Source organism: Gadus macrocephalus, chromosome 22 (genome assembly GCF_031168955.1).
Source record: "Gadus macrocephalus chromosome 22, ASM3116895v1".
NCBI lineage: Eukaryota > Metazoa > Chordata > Actinopteri > Gadiformes > Gadidae > Gadus > Gadus macrocephalus.
This window is the reverse complement of record NC_082403.1, coordinates 8,948,058-8,967,232: the sequence shown is the minus strand read 5'-3', so window position 1 is coordinate 8,967,232 and position 19,175 is coordinate 8,948,058. Positions and strand designations below refer to the sequence as shown.

At 42.1% G+C, this 19,175-nt stretch overlaps 2 protein-coding genes and 1 long non-coding RNA gene across 5 annotated transcripts; 1 reads left to right on the top strand and 2 right to left on the bottom strand.

Annotated features, from left to right (window-relative positions):
* Positions 1 to 248: 248 nt before the first annotated feature.
* Positions 249 to 1,948, bottom strand: LOC132450786 (protein S100-A6-like). Its single transcript, XM_060042895.1, has 3 exons — positions 1,789 to 1,948; positions 794 to 936; positions 249 to 498 (listed from the first exon to the last, which is right to left on the bottom strand). Exons 2-3 carry the CDS (start codon positions 926 to 928, stop codon positions 361 to 363), a joined length of 273 nt encoding a protein of 90 aa, XP_059898878.1. The 5' UTR covers positions 929 to 936; positions 1,789 to 1,948; the 3' UTR covers positions 249 to 360.
* Positions 1,949 to 8,266: 6,318 nt separating this feature from the next.
* LOC132450787 (uncharacterized) lies at positions 8,267 to 10,307 on the top strand. 2 transcript variants are annotated; one of them, XR_009523906.1, is made up of 4 exons: positions 8,267 to 8,285; positions 9,150 to 9,258; positions 9,401 to 9,582; positions 10,139 to 10,307. It is a non-coding gene; the product is annotated as an uncharacterized LOC132450787 (long non-coding RNA). The 2 variants fall into 2 exon arrangements; XR_009523907.1 differs by having other exon boundaries at positions 8,271 to 8,285; positions 9,054 to 9,258.
* Positions 10,308 to 13,545: 3,238 nt separating this feature from the next.
* Positions 13,546 to 15,177, bottom strand: s100a10a (S100 calcium binding protein A10a). 2 transcript variants are annotated; one of them, XM_060042888.1, is made up of 3 exons: positions 15,075 to 15,177; positions 14,051 to 14,207; positions 13,546 to 13,834 (listed from the first exon to the last, which is right to left on the bottom strand). In XM_060042888.1, exons 2-3 carry the CDS (start codon positions 14,189 to 14,191, stop codon positions 13,670 to 13,672), a joined length of 306 nt encoding a protein of 101 aa, XP_059898871.1. In that variant the 5' UTR covers positions 14,192 to 14,207; positions 15,075 to 15,177; the 3' UTR covers positions 13,546 to 13,669. The 2 variants fall into 2 exon arrangements, with proteins under 2 accessions (XP_059898871.1, XP_059898872.1); XM_060042889.1 differs by having other exon boundaries at positions 14,051 to 14,204.
* Positions 15,178 to 19,175: the final 3,998 nt, after the last annotated feature.

Below are 19,175 nucleotides of genomic sequence, written 5' to 3'. Positions count from 1 at the left end.
TCCCTGTTCCGCTCAAATGGTTTAACCTTTTACTGGAAATTATGCTTGAATTGCATTAATCCTATTATTTTGGGCCACATGAGGTTTGACCCCTGTGTGGTGTCAAATCTGAATGCATGTGGTTGCCAAATTGTGGATGCTACAACATGTATGTGCTGCTGGTATCTATCCAAAATAGTTTCAAGCGTTTTATGTTGAAATTTACAGTAGCATGCATTCATTTGGGTAAAAAAAAGTAACCAAGCGGATGTTTTTGAATATTTTTTATTATGTTAGCAGTAGAGTACAGTTTACTCTGACTAGTTGGATCAATAGCTGCATTCAAATAACACATTATGACCACAAGATGGCGGTAATGCCCTACTGCTTTGTAAAGAACTCATGGCAAATCATTGTTACGGCAGCCATGAAAGTCATGTACTCCTGGAAATCCACCAACTTGTCCTTGTTATGGTCCAGGTCATCCATTAGTTTGTCTACCTCACCTGGTTTGGATGCCTGGATGAGAAAGGGACAACAATCCAATTGGTAAAAGAGTTCAGTTGGTTAAGCAATTTTAATGCAAATGTGGAAATGCACGTACAAAAAGTGTTTCACAATAATATACCTACACTCTTTCACATGGGTTGGGGTTAGGGGGGCTATTATAGAACGTTGAATTTGTATAAAGAGTTCTTACAGTTATTGATAATATTGCAAACTGGCATCAAATCATAAGAGCAAAACAGCACAACAGGATGTTACACATTTCATCACAAACACGCCTACGTAGAACCACTTTCCCATGACCTACCGCTATTAAACCTTTCAGCTCAGTTTGAATCAGTTTTTTAAGCTCCGGCTTGGACAGGGTGCGTTTGTCCCCATCTTCCCCAGCATACTTTTCGAAGGTAGCGATGAGAAAACCGATGCTATCTAGAACAGACATGATGGTGGCTGGTTGAGAGTAAAGAGAGAAGGGAGAGAGAAAGAGGTTAAGGTAATCTGTGAAGAGAAACCTTGTGGTTTCGTTCACATTTACTCCAGAATATTTTCTGCAGTATGTATAATCTTGTGTCTACTGAGACACATATCTCATCTAAACTAAAACCAAATTGCTACGGTGTACAAATCAGCTTCTAGCATTCTAAGGGACATTACTCCTCTCGTTTTTTCCAGTGTTATCATTTGATTTTCTCCAATGATGGATATAAATACACCACCAACCACCCCACGGGAGCAGCAGGTGTTTGTATCCTTGTTAGTTAGGTCACGGGTCTCACTATAGTCTAAAATACAGATGTAACACTGCCTCCTGACATAGGCTGGTGTTGCTACGGCAACAGCACCTCCCCAGGTAGGGCCAAGGAATACTTATGGGTGAAGTCCCAAAGGTAATTTCAAGTTGGTGTACCTTTGAACAACCACGTTCCACGGGAGAACAAATATACAGTACATTCAGGAGTACGTGTTTCAAGAGTCAATCTTCCATAATACTTCTGTGTTATAATAATTATAATTATATTACGAAAATATGAAAACGTTTCCGAAGGATGCAATTTACTCAAAGTATTATATGTGAAAGGGAAGTTCACTGAAGTAGTGTTACACAAGTCACAAAACATCAGCCTGCTCACTCAGGCTGGTTGAAGTTTTTTGTAAGATTTATTTCCGCATTCTTTTGCTTTTTTATTCAATGAAGATACAGTGAGTTACACGGGAAGGTATGGGAGAGAGGGGAGGACATGCAGCAAATGACAGCGGGCAGGAATTTCAAATCAAAGCATCACTTATTTTCATTGCACTCACCAGAGTTGACCCGGGGCACGTTCAGAGCAAGCGGATGAGGAGGTGAAAGACAAGCGCAGTCGAAAGTAACGGGAAAAAGGCGGTTGGGATGCCCTATATATTGCCACACCCTTTATCCTCCTTTTATCACAGCCCCTCCTCACAGCCCCCTCCTCCTCTCTCCCAGGGGAGGTGATGCTACATGCTGGGCCTGCCGGATCCTGTATCTGAGCAGGATTTGAATTCCAAGATTTCTAACCCACTATCCAGTATTAATGTGTGTTCGGATTGTTGACCTGCAGACTGCTCTGGGTTTTAAGTTGAAGTCAAATGGTGGGCTGCCCCTTTAAGTGTGTTTGCCCGTGGACGAACTGGAGCTTGGCACCTCGACCAACTGCTTTTTTATTTTTTTTAAATCCTCCAGCCTCTTTCCAGCCACATAACAGTTCATTGTTGGAATGCTTGTGGCCCGTTTCAACATAATTGACGATAGTCACAAGTTCTGGGCGGCCTGTGTTGCTTTGCTTGCACGGAAAACAGTTGGAAGCAATAGTTGAGATAAACACAATAAAACCCTCAGACCAATAACTTGGTCTTGGAGGCTTTATACTCATGTCTTCTTCAGTATAACTTTTTCGAAATGACTGCTTGGTGGCTATACTTCCTTGAAGACAGAAGCGAAAAACTATATATTTTTATTGTTGATATTGGTTGTGGCAAGCCGGAAAATGCCCATTTCCTTTAGTAGACCATGCCCTCCCTCAAAGTAACAAACCAAACAATATCCCATGCTAAAATCAGACATCTAAACCAGTTTCCCACTTTTGAAACCCTGGGGCTTCAAAAAAGCGGTGAGGATCAAAGAGGGTTGTGTATAGCCTGCGCTATGAAACCCATACACATCCACCCACATTCGGATACTCACTTTATCATTTTGCTCACAGATTACTGCCTTTTTGCGTAAAATATTTGCTCCTTCACCCAAGTTTTAAGACCTTCTAACAGAAACGGTTTGTGAGGTGAAATGGAAATGGAAAATTTGGTCCAGATGACTCAGCCTGCTGTGGTGGGATGTTTGGGTTCCCCCTCCCTCGTGCTATTTTTCTGGCCGTTTATGTAGTGACTCACTGCACTGTGCTCTAAAAACCAAACCAGTCCCAAATGGAGACTTAGCCGGAGGCAGAGAAAATGGCCACCGTTATGGGAACTATTAATTCATGATCATGCGCAAATTCATCCTTCGCTCTTTGCTTTACATTTCATTGAAAAAAGGTATCTTCATAATATCCTTCTGCATGGTTTTCCTACACCTATACTTATGGAGCCTCATTTGGAAGTCTTGCCAAAATAGGAGGACACGTTTCACTTACTAATGGTGTACATGAATGGCTTGCATTTCAAACACTCTATGTCTTTTCCCTACCGTTTCTGCAAGTTAATTCCAGGCAATCTGGTTTTTTCTCACTCTTCCAAAGACATGTAGGTTGGCACTAAAGGGACCCCTGCCAGGTATGGCTGACATTAGGTTCTCTGTGTGTGTTTGTGTGTGCACATGAGTGTGCACGGTGTGTACGTGTCTGTCTGTGTGTGTGTGTCCGCACATGAGTGTGTGTGTGTGTGTGTGTGCGCACATGAGTGTGCACGGTGTATTTGTGTGTCTGTCTGTCTGTGTGTGTGTGTGGGGGGCCAAGCAACCGATTGCCAAGCAGGTACTCTCTAAATATCCATCAAGACACAGAATTCCCAACAATAAACCCTTTACATTGGCGCCACACCTTTAGCCTGTTATCACATGGCTATTATAAAATAAAACAGAATGCGTACAGACCTGTTTCTCAACATAGAAACAGGTCTGTAGGCTGACCTTTAATATCTAGTTTCCCCACATAGCTGAGCCATAAAGGTGGTGAGCTCACCGTCGACTTGACCAGCACTATCCAGATAACCCATCCGCACAAAGGGAAGGGAGTGGAACAATTTGGATGGATGTACCATACAGATTTTTATGTAAGCGATTGAAAATGTGCTGTCATCTAAAATAAAATATGTGCTTGAGTTTTTGTTTACAGTAACACCACAAATAAATGGATGCAAATGAATATATGCACGTTAACATAGGGATTGAACTTGTGTGACTCCCCGTATAAATGTGAGGCAGTTGTTCCCGCATCAGCGTAGAAAGTTCCTTCTTGCTAATTGTTGTGGGATCATCATCGCCTTCCCTAGTTGCATGTTCAAAAATGTACTATATAAAATGGCGAGACCGGTTTCCATTGCGGTTGGTTCTGCCATATTTCTCTGGTTAAGGATGATCGGTTGAGCTGGAAAGGAATTTACATTTCATCGAAATCAACATTTTACAGTTTTTCTCAATCGCTTTGGTACAATTCTCAGATCAGAATTGAAATTCTCAAAACTACCTGTTCAATCTTCACATATATGTGTCACTTGTGCACATCTGAAAAGCTGTTTCTCATTTCTTTGAACAAGTTGCAAATGCTTTGGTACATTCATGCAAATGATTATGTACAATTCTCTGCTCTTTCCTACATTATCAAATGTCATGTCGATCAAAATGTATTGTAATGGGTGTCTATTGAATAGTCTCACCCCCACAACATTTAGGCATTAGTTCATTGCTTAAGTCTTTACATGCAAAAACAAGTTGTCATAATATGTCAAGCATATTTCTATACATTTCCATTAGACTTTTTCTCTAAATCTGTCCTGAATTGGTAAATTGCTACCAGGTGAATCTTGACTTTGTTAGATCAACCCCGTTTACTGAAATAGGTCAAAGGTGCATCTCCTGAACCATGAACTGGCTAGTATTTATACAGCTGGAGCACAACACAATGTTACATTGTCTGACAATGGAAGGACAAGGAATTGGACAGGGTCAACAGCCAGAGAGAAGAAGAAGAGGAAGAGGAGTGAGGCTGTGTGAGAATGAGAATTTGTGGCCCAACAGACAGGAACGTCAGGAGGTGTAGGAAGACTGCACTGTAATTCATACAACAAAGCATGTACAGTTTACCCTAAGTAGATTTTCCTATGTTCACATTTCTAGCAATGACATGGTCCGTCAACAAATTACAGTGCAAACAGTCAAAGCGTAAATGTGAATCTTGTCCAGTCTCTTGCAATCAATCTCCCACATACATTAAGGTGTAACTTACAATTTACAATAATGTCTTCAAAACTTTAGCCATAGTTTACATCAGAAAATCCCTCCAGAGTACACCGTTATATTGACATGACAAAGCAATTTGACTGTCTTATCCGTACACAATGACGCAAGGACTTGTCATTCTGATGGCACTGACATGTTCATTGACACAGATATTTACCTCTGAGAAACGAACTAAGGATTTTAAGCAAGAGACTGGCTTTTGCATGAAATCCATGGTGTTTTGCTATTGTTTTGAGAAATGCACTTACTGTTTTGCAAATTTCAATTCTAATCTGAGAAATGTACCAAAGCGACTGAGAAAAACTAATACACAAGAAATAAAAATAAGAAAATAAATTAAGCTAAGTAAGAATAAAGATATATTAATTATATATATATATATATATTATAAAATGCAAATGTCCCTGATAGAGGTCAAGGGGACGACCAATGAACACTGACGCCTGTGTGTGCGTGGATCCATTTTGATTTTTCTGAATAAATATTTCAATAGTTGTGTAAAGTGATATGCTGATCATCGGTGTTGCACATCCTGCCTGGATTTGGCGGCGCCAACGCTACAGTGGGAGGCAATCCTTAATAAGCTCTTCAGGCAAGTCTTGACAGATTCGGTGAATAGAATTCAAGGCATGGGACATAATACACTAACAAAATGTTCTCCAATGAGAGCTGCTCAACCTGAGATACGTTGTTGCACGTTATTAACAGTTGGTATTCCTTTCATAGAAAGGAAAACAGAAAATAAGCCATTGTTATATAGGCCTACTCAGCCGTCCTGTTGATCTTAGGGTTAGATAATAATTGTAACAATGACATGAAAGAAACTCCTTTGGCCCTCAAGGCATTTTACACATGTTGCCCTTATATTACTTGATGAGTGCAATACAATTAAAGTTTGCAGAAACATAGTGATGGCTTTTTTTTTTTTAAATGCTTCTCCAATGGAAAGGTTTTTACCAAGCCTTAATCCATGTTTTGTCGTACCAGAGATGTTTTTGTCATACTCAAGATGACGCGATCACCATGAATGTGTTATTATTTCGATATTTCGATAGTTATTTTGGATTTTTAATTGTGAACCTTTCCTACAGAGCTGTATGCCATAATACTTTCACACAAAATGGAGCACAATGGTACCATTGCTTGTGCAAATTAAGACTGTAGCCTAAGTACATCCTTATGAACCGAAAAAGGGTGGAAAATGGGCGCCCAAAACGGCCCTATCAGGACTGGGCGTGAGCACTGGGACTAACCACAACAAACTCACTGTCGTAATTATACTGAGGAGCACAATTGTCAGCAACAGAAGGGGGGAAAAGGCTAACATAAAAGACTGGTTTGGGAACTACAGCCCAGAGATAGACTGAACTTAAAACTGTACTTTATCATAGCGATGAATGCAAGATCTCATACAAGTGTTCGTAACCCTGCTGGTTTAACAGTACTTGAGTTGGTGTTTTTTCTACATATAATTGACATTTTAGCCATGGGTGCCGAACCACTCTTTGTTTGTTTATTTGGCTTACGTTAGAGGAATGTTATTAGTATTTCCACAAAAGGAATTGAGTGGCATCTGAGTATAAGGCCTAGACATGCGTATGAATGTGTGAATGCAAATCATTTGACCAAAACAACAACGGAAGGGCTAGGGAAATTCCTTATGCACAGGCATCGTTTGCAAAGTGGCAGTTTGAATATTATTTCAATGTAGCTGCATGTAAGTTTTACTTTCCTTGAACTTCTTAAATGTAGAAATGTTGGATATTGAACCAATCCAATCCAAACCGCATATAAGGTATTAGGCCTACATGTGCCCTATGGTTTGTATACATCCATACACTTTCTTCTGCACAGGAAACAGCATGTTTATGGATTATTATCAGGATATTAGAATATAGATTGACATATTTGAGGAAGTTTGTTTAAGTCATGTAAAAATGAATTTCAATACATATATTTTAAATACATATTTTAAAACCTAGTTTGTGAAAAATCTCAGAATGAGGAAGCTTTTAGATTTGCGCTAGGCATAAGTAATGTTTTGTCTTCAATCCCATGATAACATGAAAAAAATATGTGTTTTGCCCTCTGGTGGTTCAAAAAGGGAACAGTAACATTCAGACCAAACGAGGAATAGTGATAGTTTGGGAGGGCAACATGTGTGTACACTAAATCTAAAATCCGTTTTGTAGTTTGATAACTAATTGGGCATATAGAGTTATCAAGAGCGAAACAGAAGGAAAGAGAGATGAAATAGTGCAGTCATTGAGATACAGAAAACAGGAATACCCTGAGAACAAATTCCTCAGGTACACATCATGCACCAACAACAACAACAACAACAACACCAACAGGAAACACAAAAAGTGTAAAACAAAAATCATCGAGTAAATCAAGACTTTATTTTATCATAGATAAAGCTTTTTTTTAGAGTCTCCCAAGAGAATTCCCTGTTTCGGAGCTCTCAAAGAGTGCATGACATGGGTGTGGCCGCAGTGTGAGCCTCATGAGCTGTACTTCCCCTGGCCACACCCACTCAGCCGTAACTTAGCAACCCTCCGGTCTGCCCCTGTAACTGGTAAAACTGGAAGGCCACAATAGTCGAGCCCTGAATAAATAGTTTTGAAGAGCTGCTCACAAGATGTGGAGACAAAGGGGAAGATAAATTATCTTGGATCTTCAGCTCAGAAAGAAAAAATTGATGAAAGACAAGCACAAACAAATGAAAGGGAGAAGGAATGAATGTAAGACAAAAACAAACACACAAACTCTGAAGTGAGAAAGAAACGAAAGAGAAGCAGAGAAGGAAATAGAAGGTTCATGAACCCTGTTTCCACTCCTTGTATCGCCCTCCACGGAGCCAATGTGAAGCACAATGAAGACGGCTCTTGTGGCAGGGAAAACATCGGAACATACTCATGAGTCCGCTATGTCCTGTGACTCAGAAACTCTGAAAACACTTACCCAGAGCTCTAGTTCCTCGATCACTTGTAATGAAATCAGGCAACAATATCAACAATTGGTTGTTTGCAGAGCACAATATGTAAAACCATGCTCATAAGCACCATTTCCTCACCAGAAGGATATCAGTGTAGTGTGTGTCAGTGGGTTGAGTTTTTGGGAGATTGCAATGTGCTGGGTATGTTCCTTCAGTACTGAGGATTCCTTCAGAGATAGGGCAGGGTGGGGAAGTGCCCTCTGATGTTACATAATCATACCTGAGTGAGTGTGGTGCTATAGATTCCAGTAGTAGGAGTCAACAACACACCCTGTGGATGTTTTTCTCTAACCAAACTAGAGCCAATTGCAAAAGAAACAGAAAAAGGTAAACCCTTTCCACGCCACACCTTATGCCTATTATCACATGGCTATTTAGAAAATTAAAACTGACTATGATCGACCTCTTTCTCCACAAAGGCAGCTTTTAACTTCCTGCAAGGAGACCCCTGCCCCGAGGCATGGCTGACCCTGTGTGTGTGTGTGTGTGTGTGTGTGTGTGTGTGTGTGTGTGTGTGTGTGTGTGTGTGTTTGCCAACGCAACCGATTGAATAGGAGTCCTCTAAATATCTACTTTCACCACACCTGAATTCAACTCTTTTCTTTTTTCCACGAATGCGATTAAAGTTTAGTGTCACAAAAGAGCGAGCAAATGCAAACTTCAGCATGCAGCTCCATGGTCAACTTCATATTCAAGAGAATAAGAATAAGAAAGTACATAATTAAGTAAGAATAGATATGTATTCTAAAATGAAATGTCCCTGATAGAAGACAAGGGGACGACCAATGAACACTGTGCTTTGTACCCGCCTTGGATCCATTTTGATGGACTTTTTCGGAATATATATTTTCCTGCCTGAATGTTGCGGCACCAAGGCTCAACACTCTATAGTGGGAGCCAATCCCTAATTATCTCTTCAGGCAAGTCTTGACAGATTCGGTGCATAGAATGTCTCCTCTGAGAAATAAAAATTGTGTCCTCCGAGAGCTGCCAAACCTGAATACACCTGAATACTCTTCTGTTTACATTGTTTTTTCTATAATTACCGTAACAATGGTAATTATAGACCTCAAATAAACTGTTTTGGCCCTCAAGGCATTTTGTCCTTGCATGACGAGTTTGAGACAATAAGTATTCAGCTAGTGTCAACATTGCTGATGGATGATGGATATCTGACATGGTGACATTAAGGGAGGACAAAGGACGGAGAGCAAATGGGAGGGGTTAAAGCTGAGCTATAAAGGTGGTGAGCTCTCACCGACCCTACCACCTCTGTTCCAGACAACCCATCCACACACAGGTAAGGGGGTGGAACAATTTGGAGGATTGTACGACACAGATGTCGATGTCGGCGATTTAACATGTGCTGTCATCTCAACAAATATGTGCTTGAGTTTTTTTTTTTAATTTTTGATTTAGATTGAATGTCAATTCCTTTCCAGCTCCACCGATCATCCTTAACCAGAGAAATATGCAAGATCCAACTCCCATGGAAGCCGGTCTCGCCATTCTATATGGCACATTTGTGAACTATGCAAGCGGTGAAGGTGACAATGATCCCACAACAATTAGCAAGAAGGAATTGGCAAAGCTGTTGGAAGAACAACTGCCTCACCTTGGCGGGGTGAGTCACACAAGTTCAATCTCTACGTGCATGTATTTAGTTGTGGTGATAATGAAGGTGCACAAACATGCATCCATGTATTGTAATCGAGACCCAATCAGGAGCAATGAAATCTGGTCCTGATAATTCATTTGTTGTGATATGTCCTTTGTTGAGATACTCCAAGTTATAGACCAATTTGTATCCATGCTCTTTATCGTTGTATGATCGTAGGCTTAATGCCAACATAGACATGCACATTTGGCCAGAAATTCATCCAGTTTTCGGGCTCCTCCTCATGAGCTTCAAAGCAAGCTGAGACGGAGGGGACTTGTGACCCTGTCAAAATAAAAGTCATGAGTACCGAGAGCTGTCAATGCAACTGTCTGGCCTCGGGCCTCGCTTCTCGTCTCCATGCAAAATGTGTAAAATAATGTTACTTATGGGGAGTTGTATGTTGTTCACTGTGCGTTTGGATGCATTTTATTGTGTGTTGCTGCCGAAGTGGCCAGATGTTTCCAGTAAAAGATGTTAAATTTATAATGCATGCATGTTGTTGTGCTTGTGCCTCATGCAGAAGGAAATGCTTGATTGCCTGATGAAGAACCTAGACGCAGACAAGGACGGCACCTTGAACTTCATGGAGTACTGCGCCATGGTCACAACTCTGTCCATGTGCCTACACATGGCTTGTAAATAAGACATCAATCTACTCAATAAAATGACATTCAGTGTCGTTGTACTTACACGCTCGTGCCTGTGTTCATTGTCTGTCATTATTGGGTCCTTTTCGTTCAAGCACAATCACCAACTCATCAGTCTCAAACACGAGGCTGGTGTTCCCCCAGTCTCCTCAAGGTGTATAGTCTGGCCATGGATAAATGAGGATAACTCACGTCAAACCAAAGAAACGGCAGGTTTATAGATATAATATCAGGATAGGCAATATCGATTTTGACACATTGTACCTATCATGATGGGGTCGAGCGTGCAGGGATCAACATACACACACACACACACCTCCAGTTTACAATAACCGTATTTGTTAGAACACATAATGTTCTTTGCGCTGCTATGCTCAGCCTACCATTCCCCGCTGACCAACACCATGCCCTAATCACAAATATCAAATACACAACATTTCATAATTATCAGCCACTATTTAAAATGTTTCACTGAGCGGCCAAGAGTCTGTATCGGGGCCACTCACACTAGGGCCGCGGCCCCGTGCCCGAGCTCATTTGCATACTAAAGTCTAGAACGTTTGGCTAGTGTGACCACGCCCAGGGCCGTCGTAAAGGGGTGAAAGGTGATGACGATTCTAGGGGCCCACAAAAAAAATAAAAAAAATAAAATAAATTAACTACCAGCCCATAGTACTAAGCCCCCCCCCCTCCCCCCCGTCAACAATTGCTCCTTCCACCCCCCCCCCCCCCCCCCCCTCAACAATTCAGCGCATTCATCAGTACCTTTTAGTATAGGGGCCCAGGACTTGGTGCAACGGCCATCCGTATTCCAGCACGGAACAGCCCCTTGGGCACGGCACACTTGGGAGAGGTGTGCCGTGGCCAAAGTACACACGCTAATGAGACGACACGCGCACACGTGCGGATACGCAACGTGAGCTGGATGACGTAGTCCTTGCGCGACCCTTCTTTCTTTATAGGTTCATGCCCTTCTTCCCTAGAACAATCATTTTAAACAATGGCGGCAAGCAGTTCACGAGTGGGTTTACGTTGGTGCGATAGTGAAGTCGAGTGTTTACTTCAAATTTGGGCCGACGACAGCATTCAGTCGGCGTGGTCGCCCCACGTATCTGTGATACGGCCAACAAGATTCTGAGAGTGTGGGCAAAAATGAGGGCAATTGTCTCAGGACAAAGAAAAGTGAGGTTTTATTTTCTCCAAAACATTCACAAAAAAATAAAGCAACGTTCCAAAAGAAAAGAAAATGACTGCATCAGTCAGCAAGCATAACCTAGATAGCATAACATAACATAGCCTAACCAAAACATACGTCTCTCGTCATGGCCTCCCATCAAGCCAGCACCACCTTCAGCCGCCCTCGCTTCTTAGGTCATGGAGGGAGGAGCCATGAGCTGTACAGGTCTGTACAGGACCAGCCCCCGCATTCCCATCAGCTCCCCCCACTACACGGAGCGCCGTGCATGTTCATGCTTATGCTTATCCTCGCTGTCACTCCGCCCTTATCAAGCGCTCATCCCAAGTCATTCAACTCGTCCGACCCGGTAGTGCGCTCCGTTCATCACAATGTTTAAATATGTTTGAGTTTGTAAAATCGTATTTAAATGAATATATATGACTATGCGTTTTAATATATTTTAAAATTTAGTTGATTGTTACAGAATGATGACATTTTTTTTTACTTTGGGCTAAGAATAGTAAGCCTCTTACTATTATATTTTGTCTTCAATCCCATGGCAACATAAAATAAATGTTTTATGCCCTCTGGTGGTTTAGTAAGGTAACAGTAACATACAGATCAAACGAGGAGTAGTGACAGTTTGGGAGGCCTACTTGTAAGTACACTTAATCTAAAATGTATCTCAAAGATTTGATAACTTATTTGGCATATGTAGAGTTATTAAGAGCGAAAGAGAAGGAAAGAGATGAGTCTGTTGGGAGCAAAAATTCACTAATAGATAAAAGGATCAAATTAATCAGATCTCTAGTGCGTCCTAGCTAATTGAGATACAGAAAACAGGAAAACCCTGAGAATAAATTCCTCAGGTGAACACCATACAACAACCAGAACATCAACAGGAAATAAAAAAAATGTAAAAGAAAAAAAAACATTGGGTAAATCAATGACTGTATTTTATTACAGATAAAGCTTTGTTTTAGAGTCTCTGAAGAGAATTCCCTGTTCAGAGCTCTGAAAGTGTGCATGACATGGGTGCGGCCGCATTGTGAGCCTCATAAGCTGTACTTCCCTTGGCCACACCCACTCAGTCGTAACTTAGCAACCCTCCAGTTGGCCCCTGTAACTAGTAACACTGGCAGGCCACATTGTCCTGAACAAATAGTTTTGAAGAGCTCACAAGATGTGGAGAGAAAAGGGAGCAGTTGGGCGGGTGGGGTTGTGGGCGGGGTGAAAAAAGTAAGACACACTCTTTAATTATCTTGGATCTTCTGCTCAGAAAGAAAACATTCATGAAAGAAAGATGCAAAGACGGGAGCAAACAAATGAAAGAAAGAAGGGATGAATGTAAGACACAAACAAACACACAAACTAAGAAGGGAGAAAGACAGACGGACAGACGAACATAAAAGGGAAGTAGAAAAGGGAACAGAAGGTCCATGAACTCGGTTTCCACACCTCCCCACAAGGTCAATATGAAGCACAATGAACATGGCTCTTGCGGAAAAAGACTCATGAGCCTGCTATGTCCTGTGACTCAGAAACTGCCCAGAGCTCTACTTCCTCTTTTACTTTTTCTGGCAAAAATATCAACCACTGGTTGTTTCCAAAGCACGTGATGCTTGCTCCTAAGCACCCTTTCCTCACCAGAAGGACATCAGTGTGTGGTGTGTGTCAGTGGGTTGAGTGTTTGGGAGATGGCAGTGTGCTGGGTGTTTTCCTTCAACGCTGAGGATTCCTTCAGAGACAGGGCAGGGTGGGGAAGTGCCCTCTGACCTTACGTCATCATACCTGAGTGTGGCGTTATCGAGTCCAGTGGTATGAGTCAACAACACACCCTGTGGACGTTTTACTCTAACTAAACTAGAGCCAATTGCACAAGAAACAGAAAAAGATAAAACCCTTCCCACGCCACACCTTTAGCCTATTATCACATGGCTGTTTACAAAATTAAAACTGAATGGTGACAGACCCGTTTCTCTCACATAGGGATATAACTAAAACTAACCAAGTTGGATTAAATTGCGATAATAAGTGTAAAAAGCGGATTCCACAAGTACAGATAAAGTCCATACAATAACCCATAACCACAAGATATCACTCTTTGGGTGTTCAGGAATATTTATTGAGTTTAATGGACCATGATACAAAAAAGAAAACAAGGGACATTTGAAATGTTCTATTCCTCCATCTCCTCCAGCTCTCTGCTGACGGTGCTGGTGGGGTTTTAATGCTTCTTGCCGCCCGTGCTCAATTGCATCTTATAACACTGCTCGCAGGCGATAGAGAGTCCGACCACTAGAGACACAAACTCCTCAAAGTCCACCTGGCCATCGCCGTTGGTGTCCAGATCCTTCATGATCTTGTCCACCGCGGCGGGGTCCTTCTGAGACTGAAGGGCGGGGGTGAGGGGTTGGGGAGAAGAGAGTGTAAGAATACTCCATGTCAGACTCATGGTTCTCATGGCGTTGGGAGAAAGGGAGACACAGGGGTAAAGCTTTGTGTAAACGGCCGGTTCTAGTATTGGGGTAGACTATACTCTGCCGGCAGAGCCCCAGGTACAGGTGTGAACAGGTGAGGGACTACGGAGCCCCGCGTTCTCTCTTACCTTGAGGAAGCCAGACAACTCGTTCTCCATCAGATCTCTCAGCTCCCGCCGGCTAAGCGTGCCGTTCTTGCTATCCTTGGACGCGTAGCGATGGAACACCATGATGAGGGACTCCATTGCTTTCTCCAGTTCTGAAGGCATGGTGACAGCTGATCTGCTGAAGAAGAAGACGATGGAGTAAACAAAGAGAGAGAGCAACCTCTACGGGGTGTCGATCAGTGCATAGGCCCTTGAGAGAGAGTTGCTACATGGCTACATACAATAAGCATGGATATAACCTTAGATTAAGAACAACATGTTACCATCAGGCTCCTTGGGTGACGTTTGGATTCACTTTATGCAGAAAATCGTGGTTGCATTAATGATCAACTATAGGGCGACAACACAGGCATGAACTATATGAGTTGGCATAGCCTGGCATGGTGGTAAAACCACAAACAATCAAACGTGTTACAAAGGGACATTGTGAAAAAATACGTTAAAGAAAAAAGCTAGGCGTCTCTACGTCAACTTTTCCAGTGTGGTCATGTCCACAGTCCACTCCTAATTCCATAGCCAGCCACACCCTCTACCTTCGACTTTGTGTATCAAACGTGTGGTTATAACACCTATAATCACATCGAATAGCGCATTTTAAACAAGAGAGAATAATTGAATACAGCCGCCTATAGCCAGTACTTTGATAGCTGATTGTAGGCTCAGGCTTCTATTTTCATCATTATAGGATTAATTTTAAAGTGTGAATTGAACTAACTTAGATGGAAAAACACAAAGAGGCATGCACATATGGGCCTCCGTAAGAGACAATCGGGTCGAGTCGTAAAATAAATAAATATAGCCTATAAATAAATAAATAAAGTACAGTTGAATAGGGCTCCACTGATTAAAGCGTTTCCCCTTTCAACTAAGTACAAATCCTACACCTAAACTCCCCTATTGAAATAGACGTTCATACTGAAAACCGCAATAGCCGCAGGCAAAGGCGGATCAGGCTATTGTTGCGACCAATTGAATCAATTCTTACCTTGTTGGACTGAGAGGAGAAGAGAAGAATGTGGACTGTTCGGCTACGGTTCAGGAGTTGAGAATTTCGAGGGCTGGGGTTTTATAGCCAGGCACCGCCCTTACTGTCCGTCCACACCAGAAGCGAATTGAGCGACCAAATCGCCGGAAGTCATTCACTTTCTATGGGCAAGAGCGACCAAAGCGACCAAAGCGACCAACGCTACCAGCGGCCAAAGTTGAGCGACCAGAGCGTCAAAAAGAAGTTGAAAACTTTTTAACTTTATGCAAATGACTATTATTCGCTTCAGCGACCAAACACTGACAGCCAATCGGAATGTAGACGCTCTTCACTTGCGTGGATCCCAGGGAACATCGGCAGGCACTTTGGTTCCTACCTACCTTTATTCACTCACTGAACAAAATGTCGGCTGAAGTATTAATCGCGGCTGTAACTGGGCACCCGGTGTTGTACGAACCCACCCTTTTTCAGTTCAGAGATCGAAACGCCATAGTGGTTTGGATATCAAGTGATGATAAGCAATCTAACCAACCAATCGCGTGTAGCATGCTTTAAACAAAACCGTCACATAAACAAACTAATCGACAAGACGAGGGATAAATGACAAGGGATATATCTCTTGTCTTTTATCCCTCTATTCCCCACTATTCACGGAGCCTGAGGTGAATAATTTTTAATTAAATAGTCTAGATAGATAGATAGTCAAGTCTTTATTAATACCAAACGACACAAATACCACCTAAATGGGAATCCATTTAGGTGGTTCGTCCCACAAAGGACAGTAGCCTACAAGACCACACAGAACAAGTCTGACTGGACATACACACAATACATCACATTAAAACTAGACACGCGTTGATAGATAGATAGACAGAAAGACCTAGATAGATAGATATGTTCCATTATTTGCCTTGCGGAGCCAACCAGTCCTGTGCACGTATGCAAATTAGCCATGTGCGCTAACGTCTATATTGTTTTGAATGCGACGAATGAGTGCAGATCATGATTTGCAGATCCAGATCAGTGAAACATATTTCAACTACTACAGCACGCAGAGTTTTTTGTTCTCGGTTGTAATTAGCCTACATTTTAGGATTTTTATATTGGGGGGAATCACTGTCCTACTTGTTGTCGAAGCACTTTATCGAACAAGCAAATTCCGTCTCGGCAATATGGCCAAGGTGTATGGGAGAGTTCAATATTTGATATGGCTGTCTGTAGGGCCTACTAAACGCATACGGCTCCTTTAAATGCGTCTGCATAATTGAATTGTACATCATGAGCGACTTGAGCGACCAAAGCGAACAGAAAAATTCGCAGCGAAAATTCGCAGCGACCAAAGCGTCTTTGACGCTTTGGTCGCTCCTGGTGTGGACGTACAGTTAGTGCAGTGTGGAGAGTTCAGTTTAAAATATGTCGCAATGATCTTTGGCGCAGGCTTCTGTTAGAGTAAGCTGGACAGTACTTCACTTTCTTAACAGATCGCAAATTACCCTTGCAATGCTTTGATCAAAGTAATTCCACACAACAAGAATTATACTACTAAACATATAGGCTATATTGATTTAACCGTCGTCCTTGACATGGGCCTTTTGAAATTAGAAGTTAAAATTAGGTAAACTGACAATCAAACGTGTAAGATATATTAGTTGGAAGAGACCAAGAAGAGAAAGAAAAAATAAAGTAACCTATGGAAAGGAATTAAACGTAGGCCTAATTAAACGAATTGATTTTCATATCACAGTTAGGGTTGCCAACTTTCAGAAATTAAAATAAGGGACGCCCACCACGGGCCCGACTCCTGTGGGGCGGGGCGCCCGCAGCAGTGGTATGTTTTATTTTGTGCTGGTGTTTTTAGTAAAGGGTTGATCAAGAAAGGAATTGGTCATACTTAAATCTTGAAATGCTTTATTACCACATAACATTCTCTTATAAAGTGCAGTCAATTAAATCTTGAATGAAATCTCTGTGTGGCGTGTGCAGCAATGAACTTTTAAAATATACACTAAATAAACGGAGAACTTCATGTTACTTTTTAAGTGCATAACTATAGGGACTCTCTTTGAACATTTTTACAAAAAAAACCAGTACAAATAAACAACAAAAACACTTATAAACTTATGTAAAAAAAGAAAGTGCAAAACATTACTCCTTCCCTCAACATTACTCCTCCCCTCAAAACTGTTACTTCTTTTTCCAGGTGTACTTCTTGTTACTCCTTGCAGCACTGAGTAACTCTTTGTCTTTCAAAGCGCTGTTGTAAAACTCTGAACAGGACTGCTCAAAGTTGAGAGTGATCAGGAGCTCACTTCTCATGAGCTCTGTGGAGCACCTGTTCCTGCACTCACTCCATTTGTTGGCCATTCTGGAGAAGATCCTTTCCACACATCCAGTGGATGCTGGGATGCTCAGGATGTGTCTGGTGATAGACAGCATGTTTGGCAGGTCAGCTACTCGAAAGAGAGCCACCCACCTGGCAGCCACACCTTTGGACTTCCATTCATCTTCAGCATCTTCTTTGAGCCTCTTCAGAATGGGTTTTGCTGTGGAGCATTCATCATAAAGTTCATCCATGTTGACTTTATGGATGAGGTTGAGCTTGGTGGTCACCCTCTCAATGTCAGTAAAGGTCATGGTGCCATGGTGCAGAGAGAGAGGTTGCAGTGAGAACAACCAGTAGTCTTCAGAAAAGTTGAACCATTTCTCAACATATGAGAGTGCTGTGTTGAGGAATGCAGTAAAATCTGCCCTTGCCATGTCAGCATCAAGTGGACGGAGACGCTGCAGCTTCAATTTAGTTAAGTAGCCATAGAACTGTTAATCTCGTCTCTGTGTGAGCTTTTGCTTGAAGTTTTCCATGATGGAATATAACTCAACACAGGTGGTTACATCACTCTCCAGCTTCTTTACAACTTCCTCAAAGAGAGAGAGGATATTATTGCAGAGAAGAAGGTTGCATGCTGTCCTGTTGCATGCTGTCTGATGTCAGACAGCCCACCGTGCGCCACTGAAAACACTCGCCGACATATTTTACAACTTGCCTTGTAAACATCTCCACTGACACTGTCCAGCCAAGGATGTGCGTCTTCCCACTCACGTCCGTACTTCTGCAAGCGTTTACGCTTTTGAGGACGTGGTGGAGTATCGGGTGTAGCGGACATTTTTAAAAGGCGCAGGTTTTGTGAGCAGCGCCGGTGTGTGGTGTCTGTCGCTAGGCAACCGTGACCACCACACGCATGCGCAGACACACAGATGACCGGAGCGGGTCTTGCGTAGATCCCGCCGCGACAATTTTGCTGACCGTAGTATTCCCTGTGTTTTGTTTTGATCATTATTGTTAGATTTAGTATTTGTGTGTGACAGACATGTGTATTGGACATTTATGGAAATACGGAACAAATTGCGTCCCGTATTGGTTCAATACGGGACGCAACATTGAATTGCCAAATAAGGGACGATTCCGTATTTTACGGGACGGTTGGCAACCCTAATCACAGTAGGCCTATAGTGAAGTTACTGGAGAAGAGAAAAAATACTATAATATGTAAAAATACTTTATTTATTATATATCTTATTTGGTTTAATACACACGCCTTAGCTTGTTTTCGTTCAATGTGAAATTCTAAGTTGACCATATCTTATAAAAGAATCGGGCTCAACTGTATTGACCGGCATAGCCCAATAAGTGGATGTATGGTTTTATTGACATAAGGCCCATTCTTGAAACTAGCTTTGGATAAAGCGTCTGCGGACGCTTGCGGGTAAAAACGACCAAATATTTTATCGTAAATGCCTTTCGTTTTGACGGTGACGGCAAAAATCTGAAACCATCATCCAGAGTGTAAAACTTGAATACGCTCCGCCGTAGCGTCCCCGTCTCTACACTGCCAAGCGCAAAACGCTGCTCAAATCTTCTCACGTCGCGTACGCGTTTACGTCACATACAGCGCTAGTAGCCTAGTACAGGGAAATAAACGAACATGTTGGATTATTTCCATGCGTCGGACCGTCAAGCTGCTCTGGCAGCTCTGATAAATTTACAGGAGTCTTTCCACGAAATGTACAGGATATGTACAGATAGTATTACTGAACAGAGAAGGA

Excerpts from the sequence above, each read along its gene's own strand:
- LOC132450786 (XM_060042895.1), bottom strand. The coding sequence starts at position 928 with ATGTCTGTTCTAGATAGCATCGGTTTTCTCATCGCTACCTTCGAAAAG. Across the intron at positions 499-793 it reads AGCTGAAAGGTTTAATAGCG|GCATCCAAACCAGGTGAGGT; the intron begins GTAGGTCATGGG and ends TTTCTCATCCAG.
- s100a10a (XM_060042888.1), bottom strand. The coding sequence starts at position 14,191 with ATGCCTTCAGAACTGGAGAAAGCAATGGAGTCCCTCATCATGGTGTTC. Across the intron at positions 13,835-14,050 it reads AGTTGTCTGGCTTCCTCAAG|TCTCAGAAGGACCCCGCCGC; the intron begins GTAAGAGAGAAC and ends CCCGCCCTTCAG.